Raw genomic sequence first — 18376 nt, 5'->3', positions numbered from 1 at the left:
ATTGGTTTATGTTCAAATTAGATTGTTTTATGTTTTTGCAAATTGCTCGAAACATTATTTAATTTTAATTTGTAAATATGACTTTCTAAAGGGGTGAATTTCATTGTTTTAAAAACGAGTTTGAACTTGTCGGTCGAACCAGTTGGGTAGAGAACCGGAGTAGGGAGTAGTTCAACCAACATCGATTTTATGTCTATTTCTGATCTGAATTGGAATGAATCGACCAGTTTTTACAAAAACTTAGTTAAACCGGTTAAATTAAATAAAACACACGGAAATTAATCATTTCGCATCACAAACTTTGGTGAGTTTTTTCACATCTATTTTTATTTCTTTGCATAAAAACACATGGTAAATTTTATGAAGTTTTTTGATGTGTCTGCTTTAATCTAAAACTATATTTTGTTTCTGTATTATATTTTATTTTATTTTTTATGTACGTGAATTGATGTAAAGTTATAGTTATGTGTTTTCTTAATATATTTGAATTAATCTACAATCTATATTTATGTGTATTTTTAATGTTTAAATTTATAGACGTTAAAGTCTTGAATTATGTATGTGCATGTAATAAACTAAGAAAAAATATAAAAATTTAGAAACCGGTTAAACCATAAACCATACCGGTTCAAGTAAAACCCTGGTTTTTAAAACATTGGTGAAATTGAAATTGCTTGAATCCATTGTATGCAATGTTGGATTTATATGCCCAATAATCATTATGAAGTGATATTGTTAATAATATATGATCCTATAGGGTCACATCTTTATTAAGTTGACACATTTTGTATATTTATTATTAATATGATTATTAATAAATAATATCAATTCTTGTATTTTAATTAGGAAATAATTATTGTTTTGTGAAAATAATAATTATAAGAGAGTATTACTAGTTATTATTTCATATGGTATGAATTAATAAGTTGTGCACAACATTTTGGACTGGTTGGATTCTTTTGTTTTTTACCTAAAGACAAAGTTTATATTTTATAAACTTTGAATATATAAAAAAATAAATAATCTTACTTTTTAAAAAGGCATAATGATGGTGTAGGATGTTGCTTTTTTAAACTTCCAGATTTTATCTAATTGTCTTCCGTGCTTCTAAAGGCTACCATTACTTTAGATTATTTTAATGGTTAGACCTTACTTTTCACGGGCTATATAAGAGATGCATGAGGCTTGCATTGTTGCAAGAAGCTATTCTTCTTCCTCTTTTTTCTCTCTAGAACCGTGGGTTCTTCTTCTTCTTCTTCTTCTTCTTCTTCTTCTCTCTCTCTCTCTCTCTCCCTCTCTTAAAGTTAGTTTGGTGTTTATAAGACCTCTTGAATTGTTCCCGTTAGTGTTTAATTGATTTAAGCACTTAAAAGCTTAAGACACTCAAGAATACAAGAAGAAACTAGCATTCCAAGTGTCTTACTTTTGATGGTGGATACTTGTAGAGAAGATCATACAATTTGATCTTTTGTTATCTTCATCAACACCCCAAAACCAAATGGGTTCAAAGGCTTTAAATGTTATATCTAAAACATCATATGGTTGGTTTTATTTCATTCTAACATCTATAAATGCATCCATGATGGTTCGGTTTTGTTATGAACTAAAAACAAACTTTTTATTTTTAAAGTCTTCTGTCGTCGATTTTTGTGAAAAACAAACTTTTATTTCGTATCAGAACCCAACATGCAATTGTAAAACAAATGATTTAACTATCAAATTAAATCAGTATTACACATAAACGTTATAAGCAAAATTGTGTTTAATTTCAGTATAAACCACATTGAAACCAAAAATCTATTAATATGTCAATTACAAAAATAAATTTAACTCCTCTAAACCTCATTTAACCATCATATTTTGGTTATTAATTTTTAATTTATCCTTCATCCGTTTGGACATGTAATATACCAAAACAGAGGTATAAAAGAGGATAAATCAAATGTATAACTATTTATCAATTTGGAGATTGGATAAGGTTTGAAATTTAGGTCGGGAAAAACTTTTTTTTTTTCTAACAACCATCGTATGAATGAAAATTGATCAAAAATTTCAAACCACTCAAATAAAATTCAACATTTGAATCATGTATAAAATAGGTAGGTGTTAACAACATATTATTAAAAATAAAATAAAAATGGATGATGACAAAATTGATATTTTATATATGTTAGAGATGATAATTGTAACAAAAAGATTGGACCTTCCGTGTGAATAAAAAATTTTAGGGACAAAACTTGTAGATTTGACCAAACTATAAGGAGGATTTTCGTAATTTATAGTTTACTCTGAGATTTGTAAGTTATAACAATCGGGAGAAAGGTATGCCACATATCTATTATTGAAATCGTAGTAGCACAAACATGTTATTCCTACCTATAGACTATAGACCAACATCATCTATGACGGAAGGTAAGGTTGCGTTTAGTTACGGAAAAACAATTTTCATTTTTCGTTTTTTGTTTTCCCTTTTCAATTTTCATTTTCCGTTTTCATTTTTCATTGAAAAATTTAGAGAACGCGTTTAGTTAAACTTATTCATTTTTCATTTTCAGTTTTAGAAATTAGAAAACGTGTGTGTGGGTGTGTGTGTCTGTGCGGGTGGGGGTGGGGGTAGGTGTGGGTGTGTGGGTATGCATGTGTGTGTGGGTTGGTGTGTGTGTGTGTGTATGGGTGGGTATGTATGTGTGTGTGTTGGTGGGTTGGTGTGTGTGTGTGTGTGCGTGTGTATGTTGGTGTGTGTGTGTGGGTGGGTGGTATGTATGTGTGTGTTTGTGGGTGTGTGTGTATGGATGGGTATGTATGTGTGTGTAGGTTGGTGTGTGTGTGTGCGGGTGGGTGTGTGTGTATGTATGTGTGTTTGTGGGTGTGTGTGTGTGTTGGTGTGTGTGTGTGTGGGTATGTATGTGTGTGTGTGGGTTGGGGTGTGTGTGTGTGTGAGTGGGTATGTGTGTGTGTGTTTGTGGGTTGGTGTGTGTGTGTGTGCGGGTGTGTGTGTGTGGATGGGTATGTATGTGTGTGTGGGTAGGGGGTGTTAAGGTGGGGGTAGGTTGAAGTGGATGGGGTGAAGTGAGTGTGTGTTTATAGAAAAAATTTGGAATTAGAAAAATATGAAAAACAATGATTATCAGTTTTCCAAAATTTTCCAACTTCTTTGTAATTTTAGAAAACGGAAAATTTTCATTTTCCGTGAAAAATTTAGAAAAATAGACGAACTAAACGCGTTTTCAAAATTCTCATTTTTCTTGGAAAATTTTTCCGGAAAACGGCCTATTTTTCCGCAACTAAACGCACCCTAAGGTTGCGTTTAGTTACGGAAAAACAATTTTCATTTTCCATTTTTTGTTTTCCCTTTTCAATGTTCATTTTCCGTTTTCATTTTTCATTGAAAAATTTAGAGAACGCGTTTAGTTAAACTTATTCATTTTTCATTTTCAGTTTTAGAAAATTAGAAAACGTGTTTAGATGTCTATTTTTCTATCGGTTTTCATTTTTAAAAAACGGTAGTGGTAGTAGGGTGTGGGTGGGGGTGGTGACGGTAGCGGGTCGGCGGCGGTGGTGGTGATGACAAGCGATGGTGGTGGCGGCGTTAATTTTGTCAGTGGTGGTGATGGTGGTGGTGCTAGTGATGGGTTGGTGATGGTAGGTCGGTGATTGTTGTGGTGGTGTTGGGTGTGTGGGGGTGCGAGTGTGTGTTTGTGGGGGTAGGTGTAGGTTTGTGTGTGTGGGTGTGTGTGTATCTGTGAGGGTGGGGGTGGTGGTAGGTGTGGGTGTGTGGGTATGTATGTGTGTATGGGTTGGTGTGTGTGTGTGTGTGAGTGTGTGTGTGTATGGGTGGGTATGTATGTGTGTGTTTGTGGGTTGGTGTGTGTGTGGGTGTGTGTGTGTGGGTGGGTGTGTGTGTGGGGGTGTGTATGTATGTGTATGTGTGTGTGTGTGTGTGTTTGTGGGTGAGTGGGTATGTATGTGTATGTGTGTGTGTTTGTGGGTGGGTGTGCGGGTATGTATGTGTAAGTGTGTGTGTGTGTGGGGGGGGGTGGGTATGTATGTGTGTGTTTGTGGGTGTGTGTGTGTCTGGATGGGTATGTATGTGTGTGTGTGTGCGGATGGGTGTGTGTGTGGGTGGGTGGGTATGTATGTGTGTGTGTTTGTGGGTTGGTGTGTGTGTGTGTGCGGGTGTGTGTGGGTGTGTGTGTGGGTGGATATGTATGTGTGTGTGGGTGGGGGGTGTTAAGGTGGGGGTAGGTAAAAGTGGATGGGGTGAAGTGGGTGTGTGTTTATAGAAAAATTTTGGAATTAGAAAAATATGGAAAACAATGATTATCAGTTTTCCAAAATTTTCCAACCTCTTTATAATTTTAGAAAACGGAAAATTTTCGTTTTCCGTGAAAAATTTAGAAAAATAGACGAACTAAACACGTTTTCAAAATTCTCATTTTTGTTGGAAAATTTTTCCGGAAAATGGTTCATTTTTCCGCAACTAAACGCACCCTAAGTTTTTTGTTGAAACTATCACAAAGAATGTGACCAATGCATTAGAGTTCATAGTAATTAAGTGATAACTATGTTTATTCTTCTTAAACATCATATAAATACATAGACCACAACTTATCATCTTTGATATTTAAGCCAGATAAATAATAATTTTCTAAACTATGAAATAGATACTAATTTATTTCGAATAAAAATGAGTCGTTCTTGATTCTTAAACCAAGAAAATACCAAATTCCCTAACGATTTTAAAGGAGAAGCACCACCCACAAGAGCAAAATTCCTGAAAAACAAAAGATTGGCATTTAAACATAGAAATATAAGTATATAACAATAGTCGATACTCTAATTTTGTGCTAAATTAGTAAACAAATCTTTCTAGTTTCTAAGTGTTGGCTTAACTTTATAAAATACTTTCCTTTTCATATTTATAGCTTTTATCTAATTAAAAAAGGAAGAGGGCAATATCGACATTTCAATTCATCTTACCTCCAAAACTTATCTTGGTTTGAATTTTGTGTCTCCATGTCCCACTCCAAGCATACCCTAACCGCATTAAATCCAAATCAAATGTCATAATATGCAATCCAAACTTTTACCATATATGCATTAAAATCTGTACATAGTACATACCTCGTCCAAAGCAATTAGTCGTTGAGTTCCCACCACCACGACAAATGCAAGAAAAGGACTGAGTCAACCCAGCAAACCCACAAAACCCACCACTCGCTTCACAACTCTTACACGTGTCAGTATAATACGAGTCATTATACTCCAAAGAAATACCAAATTGCCATTTCATCGGATCCGTTTCATCACCACCGAACCCATACATCGAAACATAAGACGAACATTGAAGCTTCGGTAGATCCAACAAGTAACCCGACCCGAAATCCATAACCGGTTGATAAACACAACAACTCGAAACCGGTGCGTTTGGTTCCAACCCAATTCCGGTAACCCCTTCACAAGAATACATTCCCCTACAAAGATGCAAACCCGAACCCGTATCACACAAATCCTCATTCGGGTCGAACACGGGCGAAGTCCTGGAGCACCCTAGTAGGATAAATGTATCTTGTGACGACAACGAAAACGGGTTGCCCCGATCCAGGCGAAAGCTGCCGGAGTTTTGCATGGATGAACATGTTGACATGAAGAGATCAGTGAGGACGAGGGTGGTAGTGGTGTAATCTATGCTTGAGACACTGTAAACTCCGGTGCCGGAGGAGAACCGGAGCTCGCCGGAGGTGCATTTTATGTATCTAGCGAAATCTGGATGGCCACAGCCGAAGTCGGAGCCGAAAGGGTACTTGATAGTGAGATTTCCACATTTGTCCCTGCATGTAGGGACTACGGGGGGCACGTGGGATGAGGGTATTTTAGGAAGTAAGAGGAAGAAGTTGAGAAGTAGCCATGTCCATGCCGGAGGCCATGAACATGATCTTGTTGTAGCAGGCATTAATGGAGTTATGAAAAAAAGTGTTGGTGTCTGAAATAGTTTGGAAGAGTTAAAAAGGGGGATATCAATATCATAAAAGGTGGTTTCTTTCGGTGTGGTGTGAAAGTATTTCAAGATTTCTTGAAAAGTGGATTCAATGTAATCATGGGTTATAACTTTTACACACAGTAGTACTAATTATTTTGTTTTCATTTGAATTTGAACCTGAATTTCCATCGTCTTTGATTTACTATATATATGTATGTAAAAGTCAAAAATCAAATACTACACATATGTGATAGCATTCTTAGTTTCTTACAAATGAAATTTGGAATTCATTTATCTATGAATAAATGTATGGATTTATATTTTTATTCAAATTAACTAAACAAGAAGCTGGAATAGCTCAGTTGGTTAGAGCGTGTGGCTGTTAACCACAAGGTCGGAGGTTCGACCCCTCCTTCTAGCGCTTACTTTTACATTTTTTTTTACAATTTGCCTTCAATAAATAAAAAAAACAAAAGCTACTCTCACATCAGTTTTTAATAATTATCGATATCGATGTTAATAATAACGACCTAATGAAAAAATTGTGCCGAATATTCTTTTAATTTGTCATATATTACCATGACTTACCATTGTAATTAATCATGGAAAATCACATAAAAACTCAATCTATTACCTATCGATATTTAGAGTCAACCTAATATTATTTTTTGGTATATTTTAACCAATTTACCTTTCTTATACCAACGCATTGAACCCACGAGTCCTAACCAACCGGTAACATTGATTACGTCGCTTAAGTAGGTGCCATGTAATATTGATGTGGTAATTTCTACATCCACGCAGAACATGTAATCTAGTTTTTTTCTATTGTTACATCAGCTTTTACAATTACCTCTACATGAGTGCAATACTTTTTAAAAATGGTTTGCACTAATGATATGAAAGGAACTGATTTCATTATGCTCTCATATTGACATGGCCAATTAAGAATTCATCATTAAAGAAAAAATAAACAATTGCAAACATGTATTCCCATCATAAAATCGTGGTGCAAGTAGAAAACAAAAGTCCAATATGAACATCTACCGATTCACGCAAAAGCCTTTTTGTGTTTTCTCTAGAATCTTTGGAATATGTATTAATTATATATAATCAAACAGACAGAATCATTCTACTCAAAGTAAGTAGAGTAACAAAACCTCCTTCCTCATAGTCATACTCAGTCAAACTATGCTGCTTCCAAATTGGTTCTTCCTTCCACCTCTTGCAAAAAGTTCCCAAGCAACCTTTGACCCAACACCATATTCGGTATCTGTATGTATTGTATGTATGAATCAAAATAAAATAATAATGTTATTTACATTAAAATTTAACTGGTTTACTATATATACATCATGTAAATGTAATAAATATTCAATAAGAGAGATAGAGAAAGAAATAGACCTTGTTTCCAAAGAACATTTTAGAGTTATTAGTGATTGCCTCAATGAATTTAAGCTCCAAGAATTGGGGTGTAAGCTTCAACTTATTGGCTTCAGCCTCTCTCATAGTCCTGGAATAAAATGAAAACACAATATCATTACATATCTTTGGCAAGCTAATAAATAGTGTGAAATGTACTAAAACAACAGTAAGTTTTTTTAGTCCAAATGACAGGTTTAGTCCAATTTTCGTTTTGTTACAAATCTGTCCCTATGATTTCATTTTGTTGCAGTTTTAGTCCCTGGGTCGTTAAATTTCACTACTAAGCTGTTTTTTTTTTTTTCAAATTACCATTTTATCCTTGGGCCAAACTTGAAAATTACAATATACCACAGCCCACAGGAACCAAGGGCAAAATGGTCCCTGTGGTATATTGTATTTTTCAGGTTTGGTCCAAGGGCAAAATAGTCATTTTCGTTAAAACAACAGCAGCTTAGTAGTTAGATTTAATGGCCCAGCAACCAACCATGCAACAAAACCTCACCATAGGGACAAAAAAAAAAATTACAACGGCAAACAAACTTGTAATAAGAGCAAAACTTGGACTAAACCTATCATTTGAGTATAGTACAGGGACCAAATTTGTAATTTAGTCGAATAAAGAAGACTAAATTACATTTTTCATCCTTTAGTATAGTATAGCTGATTTTTGCAATTTTGGTCCCAAAAAATTATCTTTTGAGCATTTTTGGTCCATGTTCCAAGCAAAACGACTATTTTTGGTAGTCGGTACCAAATTTGCATATATAATTAACTTTAAAAAAATAGTCATTTTACTTGGAACAGAGACCAAAAACATTACAAGAACCTCCAAATAAGAAGCAAAACTGAAAGAGGAAACTTAGTAGGACCAAAATTGAAAACACCAGCTATATTCAGGGACCAAAAATGTAATTCAGTCAAAAAATAATAATAAACTTGAGAACTCACTGATAATATTTGGCATCAGCCAAACTCTTTTCTCGGGCAAGATACATTCTGTTAGAAATTTCTTCTTGCAACCTCAAACTATCTTTCTCCATTAACTTCTGTTCCATTATAATCTTGCTAACATGAGCATTCTTCTCAGCTTCCGAAATAGCAATCTTCTTTTGTGTTTCTGCCTCTTTCTCAGCAACCCTCTGCCTTTCTACCGATACCAACACCTATAAATTTTTTATTTTTTTTTCTTAAATATATTTTGTTATACTTTCCAAGGGTATTTTAGACATTTCAAACCTTGGTGCGTTCTTCTTCCATCTGCTCAAAGTTTCTCCTTACACTTTCTGGGATTCTAGGCTTTGTGACACGAACACTGATAATCTCTATGCCTGGTGCATAACGCGTACAATCAGCTTGTAGAGCATCTTTCATTGTTTCATCAATCTGCAAAAAATACCAACCTAATTTACTATTTTACCCATAATATATATAGCAACCTACTTTCATTTTAATTATTATAAACATGGCATTAAAACTACATAAGAGAATCGATATATATATACCTGATCAAACATGTCAATGTAAACTTCTTGAAGGGAGTGAACACTACAGAATTGATTGATTTCATGATGAATTTTATCGTATATCCAAGTATGATCATACTCAACACCATAGTTGAGAAGGGTATCATACACAGATTCCTTTTTCAGGCGATTAACAACCTGTAGGAAAAAAAAATTATATATAAATAAATCTTGATGAGTTTTAGGACAAATGTGAAATTTACCCAATTTTAAAATAGTATATAAAGATTTACCTCTATCCTGTCAAAGTTTATCATGACACCCCCTTTTGTCCCACAAGGAATGTCTCTCACCTATATATTATATATAACCATGGACTTAGTAACAACTTTAGTGATTGTGTGATACATCTGGATAATATATAAAAGAAAAAGTTACCAGATCTGTCTGAAGGGTGACCTGGACAGGCTCGTAATGGGTAATGATAGGTAACTTCAGGTGAAAACCTAAATTCAAAAGCAATTTTATAAAAAGTTCAAAAAAGAAAGTGTGTGGTTGATTTATGATGTGAAACTGAAAGATATTAATATTATGTATGAACTATGAAGTGGTGGTCTTAAGTATTAACAAACCTGGAGTTGTAGTTGTCTTTTGAAGGGCACCCCCTAGCCAGTAAACCCCAACATGACCTTCAGGAACTTGATGTAAGACTGTTAAGCTGTTCTTTAAGTTTGGTGATGAAGATGGAATCAAAACCTACAAAAAATGGGTTATTAGTTATTAATAAATAATGATGAATTGTTATTTCACATGGCCAGCAAGGGAAACATATAACAAGAATAGAAGGGGTAGTCCAAAAATGGAATATGTTTTAAGAACAAAAAAGAAAACAAAATTACATTAGCTACTAGTCATGAATAATGCATCAATGTCAGATAAGAGGAAACTGGACCACAAGGTTCTCTGCTGCAAGCATTTACTTTGCTGGTTAGATGAATACATTCAAGGGGATACCCATTTAAGTAAAGTAGTAAACATTTGATGTGTGTCCCCAAAGGGGGAGCCATTTAAAGGATGCATTGATCTACAACATTGAAAATTCAATGGAACATATTATGTACTAAAAAATTGATTTCTTCTAAATTACTTATCCCATATGAATTGATGTGAAACTACATGGCAATTGGTTGTACTACTTAATGTCAGATTTTGCTTTATAAGTTTGTAGCAAATATGTCCCAGTTTGGTTGTAATGCGCCCTTAAGCATAAATGAAATTAAATTGACCAATCACCAACATAAATCAGGAATCATTCTCTCACATTCTTGCAAACTTGGAAATACATTAAATTTCAGGGAATCAATTGCAAATTTGCAATTTATAAGTTTGTGAAGTATATGTAGAATGTAGTTATGTACTGGTTTGGTTACAACGTACCCTAGAGCACAAAGAAAATTGAATTCACCAGCAGAAATCTTACTCTCAAAACTAATGCTGACTTGGGAATACATTCAACTTCAGGGAATGCGTTTGCAAAATCGTAATATATAAAATCATACTAATGTATTTGTTATTGAATATAAAACCTCGAAACTGATCCTGAAACTCAGAAATCAGAAGGAAATTGTCTGATTCTGATACACAACACATGGATTACTATACCATTGTATTCAGAAGTTAATGAAACTCGTCTGAGCTCTAGATCCTTACGATCTCAAAGAGTGAGTTCCAAAACTGGAAGGTGCAGTAGCATTACACATTGCATCCCAATGTCCGAAATAAAAACAGAGCAATATTCTGAGAATTATGATCCTAAACGTATAACAATTGCAAGATGCCTACAATTTTTTAAACTCAAAAGAGCACTATTAGCAGTAAAGCCCTAAGTTTCGTTTTAACGATTTCTAGAAGCAAAGTTCTTCAATAGAATCAAACTTTTAAGATTACAGATGTACAAGTCAACAATATATTAACCAGCATCTGTAGGTTTGTGTATAAATACGATTATTCAAGTCGACATGAGTGAGTGTGCGTACAAGGGAGGCAATAGCAATGAAGGCAAATAGAACGGTGACAATTGCCGTGAAATCGCCATTTCCTTGTTGACGAAGTGGTTCCGTCGGCGGTCGGCGTGGCGGTGGTGGTTGCGGCCTCGGTTGCGTTCCGGTGTCCATCCTCTTTTCTCTCTCTCTCTCTCTCTCTCTAATGACCTTTACGTTGTGATTGATTGTGATGTGATGCAAAGAAGGGGGATATTGTCATATTGATTCGTCCGTTTTCTTTTTAATTTTAATCGGTGCCTTTTTAATTTGGGAGTCCAATAATTTTACACCTGTTCATTAAAAAAAATTAAATATAAAATTATAAACATTAATTATTTTAATAGAGGTAAACATAATAACTAAATTAACCTATATAATCGAATCATAATAAAAAATCATTTTCAGAATCCATGGTTTGGTTTCTATTTTTTGATAAACGATAATTAACGATTCGGTTATGGTTTATAGGTTAACCGAACAATTATTAACGATAACGTTATATTTAATTATATAAAAATTATAGATTATATACAAAATAATATAGTCCTTGTCCAAGACCAATTAAAACTTCAAACTTTAATTCATTAATAAAAGACGAATAAACAATCAAATCATCAGATGTTATTAATCACATGGATACATAAAATCATTCAATCACACATTGGGCTTAAACTATTAATTAATTCGGTAATTCCAAATAGGCTAATTCTACAATTTGTAAACGTCATTCGCAATTAGTTCAATCATCATTTTTCATATCATTTTTGAACAACATAGTTAAACAATATTAACCATTAACCAAAACCATAACCGATAAAACCATTCACCATAACAAATATTAACCATAACCAATGGATTCCAAAATGCATTAACCAATAATAATAAAAACGATTTGAAAAATAAAAGTTTCAGCATATCCTTATAAGAACGTGAATGAGATGGGAAAAACATGTGTAGCACCTGGTTCCTGGTACGTAAAATTTATCTAAGTATTTGTCATTTTTAGCCTTGGACTCAGCGAGTTGTAGGTCCGACTCGCCGAGTAGGGACGGGGTCCGGAACGTGTTTAAGTTGGCGACTCGGCGAGTCCCTGCCGTTTGATGAAACCCAAAATTTCAAGGGTTTGCACCCTATTTAAACCCTCTTATCCGCCCCTGAGCTCGCCCCCTTCACCCTCAGAGCTCTCAACATCGTTTATACCTTTATTCCTTGTGAGATTGAAGTGTTTTGGTGTGTTCTTGAAGATTTTGAGGAGAAAGAAGAGTAGATCAAGAAGAGTAGAAGGAGGCCAGACATCTTTCTGTCATCTCAGCGTTTTCCTTGAGGTATAACTCGTTTCCCTTCTGTTTTCATGTTTGTAGTCTCTATTAGCTACATGAAAGTCCTTCTTGAGCCATTCCCCAAGCTTCTTTGTGCATTGTGGGTTGTAATAAGTTGTTAGCCTCTAGATCTAGGCATGATTGAGTCCCTGGAGCTTGGATCTACTGCCTTTATGGAGTCATATTGCATAAAAGCCCTAGATCTACCCCTTTTGGTGCATTTTGAGCCCTAAAACCTTCATTGGTGATTATCTACACGTAAAGTTGGAAACTTTACGTGTAATCCATGCCCTAGAAACCCAGATCTGTGAATGACATGAGCCGGATTCAATAAAAATCGAGGGTATAGTAATTGCATGTGGACGACTCGGCGAGTCGAGTCGCGAGTCCCCGAGTTTTCCCCCTTTTCGTGTTTGCGGGTTGGAGTAGTGAGTCATAGGGTGTGACTCAGTGGGTTGGAAGCCAGACTCACTCATGTAGTAACTCAGCGAGTCAGTGCCATGACTCGGCGAGTTCAAGGCAATCTTCTTGCCTCAAGAACAAACTCGGCGAGTTGTTCATACAACTCGGCGAGTCCCAGCATAGAGTGTTCATCGGATAAAGAAGAACTCGGCGAGTTGTTCATACAACTCGGCGAGTAGGATGAAGGACTATTGGCCTTTAGCTTAGAAGGAAAAATCGTTGAGTCAATGCCAAACTCGACGAGTAGAGACGGGATAGTGGTCTGACAAAGGGATAGGGACTCGGCGAGTTGACAGGCCAACTCGGCGAGTCGGGTCAACTGGAAGATGACTTTGACTTTAACTCATGGTTTGGTTAAGGGTAAATGATCAGTTTACCCTGAGATCGGTTAGTAGTATTTGACTAAGTGTTTGGTGGGAATTGCAGCCGGAGGATTTCCGGAGCAACAGCAGCAGACAGATCATTCCCACACAGATCAGCAGCTACTATGAGGTGAGTTACCTTCCAGTAGCGGTGGGTCTACGGCCATAATGCCGGCCCACCAGTAGGATTTGTATGTTAGATGATTGTCTTTGTGATATCATCTAGGTTTCCTACTACCTGATATGTTATATGCTGGCATGATATTTATATGTGATAGTAGTAGAGTTCGGTTGTTAGGACCGAAGGGTAGGTCAGACACCCCATATATGTTTGATAGTATGCGATGAGATGTTTATATGCTGGCATGATATGTTATATGTGATAGTGGTAGTAAGAGGGGAATAGTCCCCAAGTTCGATCGTTAGGACCGAAGGGTAGATCAGACACCCCAGATATGTCTGATAATATGTTATGTTATGATATATATGACAGTAGCAGTAAGGGTGAAATAGTCCCCGAGGATCAGTTGTTAGGACCGATGGGTCTTCAGCACCCCATAATGGCCTGACATGGGTAGTCAGCACCCCAGAATGGCTTGACACGGGTAGGTCGGCACCCCAGAATGGCTGTACCGGGTAGGTCAGGCACCCCATAAATGCCTGGCAATATATATGATATGTGATTGTATGGTAGGTGGTATGATGGGGGAACTCACTAAGCTTCGTGCTTACAGTTTTCAGTTTTGATTTCAGGTACCTCTTATTCGAAGGGGAAGGAGCTGGTGCGGTAGCGGTACATCACACACATGCTTATATTCCGCATTATGATATCACCTGGGGATTCGTACTCTGACATGTTTTTTTTATAAAAATGTTTTCCAGACATGCAATATCTTTTGTGAAATAATATGATCGTTGAACGTTTTATTCCTAATGTTTTGGCTAAGCACACGTTTTAAAAATGAAATTTTTGGCTCGTATTTTTGGGGTGTTACAAGTTGGTATCATAGCCCTGGTTTGAGGGATTCAGACACGTCTTCGGGGGTGCCTGAACTCAAATCAAGGGATTAAAAGATTTTAAAGAAGAAAATACTTTCTGAAAAGCTAAGTAAAGAGTTTTAAAGAAGGAACGAAGTGTGTGATGTGCGCAACCGGCCGAGCTCAAGTAAGTATTCCCCAATGTACCCATACAAGTTTATATATGTGTTTATCAATTTCTGTAGAACAGCATGCTAGAATAGGACTAAGGATCTAGGAGTGATGCCTTATGTGCCTGCGTTATGTGCTTCAGTATATGAAAATTTGCATGCTAGAATTGAGTAGACAGCAGTAGGGTAGCCTGTTTAGGTTATGCCTGATAGTACGAGTTTATCATTGTACGCTAGTTCAATTTTTCTCCACGAGGATAGAGTTGCTTAAGATTGTTTCCTTTTGTCCAAATGTTGTTTGCTTTGTGCTATGTGGGCTTTGAGTGAGGGGAGTTAGCTGTTAGGTGAATACGTTAAAGTCACGTGATCAGGGTTAAATAATCTTACAGTGTTGGATTTGACCCTATTGCGTAGCACTTGTTTGAGTCCTAACCGTTGTATGGATGAGTCCCTTACTCGAAGGATTATCCGAGACTCGTCGCATGTGATTGTATTCAGGTAATAGCTAATTGGCATCACAAAGAGACCTTCAACAGCTGAGGACTGGGATGGGTGGAGTAAGAGGTTTCCTAGGGAAAGCCTAGGATAAGAGTAGCAGTGATCAGCGGTAGTGGAAGCGACTTGGTCGAGTCAAGGCAGTCTTTGGAGAGGGTACGGATAGATGTGGAACGTAGTGTGGGCCCATACTACTGAAAGCATAGGATTCGTACCCTAACCGAGGAAGTTCAAGATAAGACCAGGGAACATGTAGTAGGTGTGATCCCTCCGGAGGTATCAGTGTCGCTAATAGTTGTTATTTCTTTTGTATTTCAGAATGGTGGTACTACACCCGAGGCCAGCAGTTGGCAGTACATGAGAGGGATCGGGTTCGGGATCAGGTTCCGAGCCAGTAGATGAGGGGCTACGTGAGTTCATCGCATCAGAGATCACCAGAGGCATCCTTGAGTCGACCCCCATTATCTTCGGGTCGATCAAGGAAGGGATATTGGAGTTGATGGAGGATCGCCTCCGGGCATTCAGGAGCAACATGTAGGGGTGTGCAAAAAAACCGCAAAACCGAAAAACCGAGCTGAACCGGCCGATCCGAAACCGAAAAAAACCGAAACATAAAAAAACCGAAACCGAAAAAACCGGATATCAACGGGTCGGTTTGGTTTGGATACTTAGGTATCCGCGGATAACCGAACCGAACCACTTGATATATATATATATATATATATATATATATATATATATATATATATATGTATATATATATATAATCATTATTTTCATTGAACTTTTAGCCATATTCCGAACAAAAATCATGATCGGCTATTTCAATTTTACACTTCTACGTTATGTTTTCTTCTATTTTTATTTTTATATTTATTATACCAATTATATTGTATATTATTTGACATTTATTATGTTTTTATAATACTTTGGACTTAGTAATTTTTAGAAAGAAATCATTGGAATGAAGTTTGTAATTTTAATTGTATTTGAATTTTTATATTTAGCGGGTACCCGTGAACCGAACCGTGGTTACCCGCCTTTATACGGTTCGGTTCGGTTCCGTTTTTTTGCTAATTCGGTTCGGTTTCGGTTAGTGCACATGAAGTACCCGCCCCGTGATGATGGTTCACAATTTTATTACTATCCGAACCGAACCGCCCCGTTAACACCCCTAGCGACATGACATCTGGCCAGTCGGGATCTCGCACACTGTCCTTCAAGGACTTCAGGGGCAGTGGTGCGCCGGATTTTCATGGGGTGAAGGACCCCATAGCTGCCAGGCGATGGATTGCAGACATCGAGTCTGCACAGACGATTAGCTTCTGCCCTGAGGGGTCGAAGGTAAGGTTTGCGGCAGGGTGTTTACAAGATCGAGCTAGGGATTGGTGGGAGTCCGTGAGTAACTCGTTGGAAGCCTTGGCTGTCAAGGCTATGACCTGGTCGGACTTTGCGACCAGGTTTAGGACAGAGTTTGCACCGGCTATCGAGCTTCAGCAGCTGGCCAGGGAGTTCTTGGATATGAGGCAAACGACGGAGACTGTGGCGGAGATCACCACCAAGTTCCGGGAGAGGGCATTATTAGTGCCCCAGTATGCGGGTGATGAGGACATGAGGAGGACCCGCTACCATGACATTCTCCGAGCTGATATTCGAGAGCATGTCAGTTTTTCATATTGCCCTACCTTGGACTCTATGATTGCCAGGGCGAGGGAGAGAGAGATAGATCTGGAGCACGTCCGGAAGAGGAAGATAGAGGAGGGACAAACAGGAGGGGCTTCGGGGAAGAAGCCGAAGGGATCAGATGGTAGGCCGAAAGGCCATTCAGGACCGAGCCGCTGCAGGAAATGCGGCAGGCCTCATAAGGGGGCATGTAGACTGGGATCATCGGGCTGCTATAAGTGCGGCAAGTCGGGGCATTTCAGCAGGGATTGTACCGCCCATGAACATGTGATACAGACGTCTGAGTTGCTGTGTTTCCACTACAACCATAGGGGCCACAAGAAGGCCAATTGCCCCCAGTTGACATCATCAGCGCCGGTTAAGGCGCCAGCTCCAGCTACCCTGCGGATTACAGATGGCCGGCAGGGCAAGGCAGAGGCTCTAGTAGTGAGGAGCTGGGTGTTTCAGCTGATTGCAGAAGAGGCACACGCCGCACCCGATGTGGTGACGGGTATGATTCTTTCCCTCTACTATTTTTTGTGATGTTATAATATTGATATGTGCTCCGTGTATATGCTTTAGGATCGTTCCATGTGAACGGTATTCCTGTTCAGGTGTTGTTTGACTCGGGTGCCACCCGATCATTTGTTTCCCTTGCACTTAGCAAGAGGTTTACTGAGTCTTCGGGCATGTGGGATTGCCCTTTAGAGGTAGAGATTGCCGCGATCGATCAGTGTGAGCGTCCGCAGTATTTAGGGATTGTGTCCTAAGGTTATTTGAGGAGCGCTATTTGGTGGATTTGGTTCCCATCCCGTTGCGGGGGAACAAGTTGATTATAGGCATGGATTGGTTGAGCCCTAGTGGGGCGGTGATAGATTGCTCACAGCAGCTAATGCGGATCAGGACCCCGAGTGGGGGAGAATTGGTGATTGACGGCGAGAGGCCGCAACGTGGACCTACAGTATGTTCAGCAACGAGGGCTAGGCGTTACCTTCAGCAGGGATGTGCGGGATATGTCGCGTATGTTCTGGATACTCGGGAGACGGGTAAAGCGACGGTGAGCGAGGTTCCAGTGGTGCGAGACTACGTTGATGTGTTCCCGGAGGAGCTTCCTGGGATACCTCTGGAGCATCAGGTAGAGTTCAGGATCGACCTAATTCCTGGTACGGCTCCAATAGCCAAGGCACCCTATCAGTTGGCTCCTCCCGAGATGCAGGAGTTGTCTACGCAGTTGCAGGAGCTTCTAGACAATGGATTTATTCGTCCGAGCAGTTCACCCTGGGGAGCCCCGATCCTGTTTGTGAAGAAGAAGGACGGGTCGCATCGGATGTGCATAGATTACCGGGAGCTGAATAAGGTGACGATGAAGAACCGTTACCCACTCCCGAGGATTGATGACCTCTTTGATTAGTTGCAGGGAGCATCCTGGTTCTCCAAGATCGATTTGTGTTCAGGCTATCATCAGATGAGGGTTAGACAGGAGGATATACAGAAGACCGCGTTTCGGACGCGTTATGGCCATTATGAGTTCGTGGTGATGTCGTTTGGGCTCACCAATGCTCCTGCCGCGTTCATGGACCTCATGAACCGCATGTGTAGACCGATGTTGGATCGGTCTATGATAGTTTTCATTGATGAGATATTGGTTTATTCCAAGACACAGGAGGAGCACGAGGAGCATCTGAGAGAGGTTTTGGAAACCTTAAGGAGGGAGAGCGTGTACGCTAAGTTCTCCAAATGTGAGTTTTGGTTGCGCGAGGTGCAGTTTCTTGGGCACCTCGTCAACAAGAACGGGATTTCAGTAGACCCGGCCAAGGTGGAGGTCGTGATGAGATGGGTGGTCCCGAAGTCTCCATCCGAGATTCAGAGTTTCCTAGGATTAGCAAGATATTATCGGAGATTCATTCAGGATTTCTCTAAGATAGTCGTACCCCTGACACGGTTGACTAAGAAGGCCGTGGTCTTTTGATGGGGACCTGAGCAGCAGGCAGCGTTCGAGATTCTGAGACAGAGATTGT

The 18376-nt window shown here is 38.5% G+C and overlaps 2 protein-coding genes and 1 non-coding gene across 3 annotated transcripts; 1 reads left to right on the top strand and 2 right to left on the bottom strand.

The window, feature by feature from the left end:
* Nucleotides 1-4551: 4551 nt before the first annotated feature.
* On the bottom strand, nt 4552-6025 carry LOC145033651 (uncharacterized). The gene is made up of 3 exons (XM_078982226.1): nt 5125-6025; nt 4981-5037; nt 4552-4774 (listed from the first exon to the last, which is right to left on the bottom strand). The coding sequence occupies exons 1-3, from the start codon at nt 5951-5953 to the stop codon at nt 4740-4742; spliced, it is 921 nt and encodes a 306-aa protein (XP_078838352.1). The 5' UTR covers nt 5954-6025; the 3' UTR covers nt 4552-4739.
* Nucleotides 6026-6327: 302 nt separating this feature from the next.
* TRNAN-GUU (transfer RNA asparagine (anticodon GUU)) lies at nt 6328-6401 on the top strand. The gene has a single exon. It is a non-coding gene; the product is annotated as a tRNA-Asn (tRNA).
* Nucleotides 6402-6938: 537 nt separating this feature from the next.
* LOC145036484 (SPFH/Band 7/PHB domain-containing membrane-associated protein family) lies at nt 6939-11117 on the bottom strand. The gene is made up of 9 exons (XM_078984941.1): nt 10905-11117; nt 9501-9624; nt 9307-9374; nt 9162-9221; nt 8908-9066; nt 8642-8788; nt 8354-8568; nt 7385-7493; nt 6939-7253 (listed from the first exon to the last, which is right to left on the bottom strand). Exons 1-9 carry the CDS (start codon nt 11040-11042, stop codon nt 7170-7172), a joined length of 1104 nt encoding a protein of 367 aa, XP_078841067.1. The 5' UTR covers nt 11043-11117; the 3' UTR covers nt 6939-7169.
* Between the last annotated feature and the right edge of the window lie 7259 nt (nt 11118-18376).

The sequence above is a fragment of the Lactuca saligna genome, chromosome 3, assembly GCF_052625555.1.
Source record: "Lactuca saligna cultivar CGN05327 chromosome 3, ASM5262555v1, whole genome shotgun sequence".
Classification (NCBI taxonomy): domain Eukaryota; kingdom Viridiplantae; phylum Streptophyta; class Magnoliopsida; order Asterales; family Asteraceae; genus Lactuca; species Lactuca saligna.
Note: the sequence above shows the minus strand (reverse complement) of the source record. Positions and strands in the feature narration are given on the sequence as shown.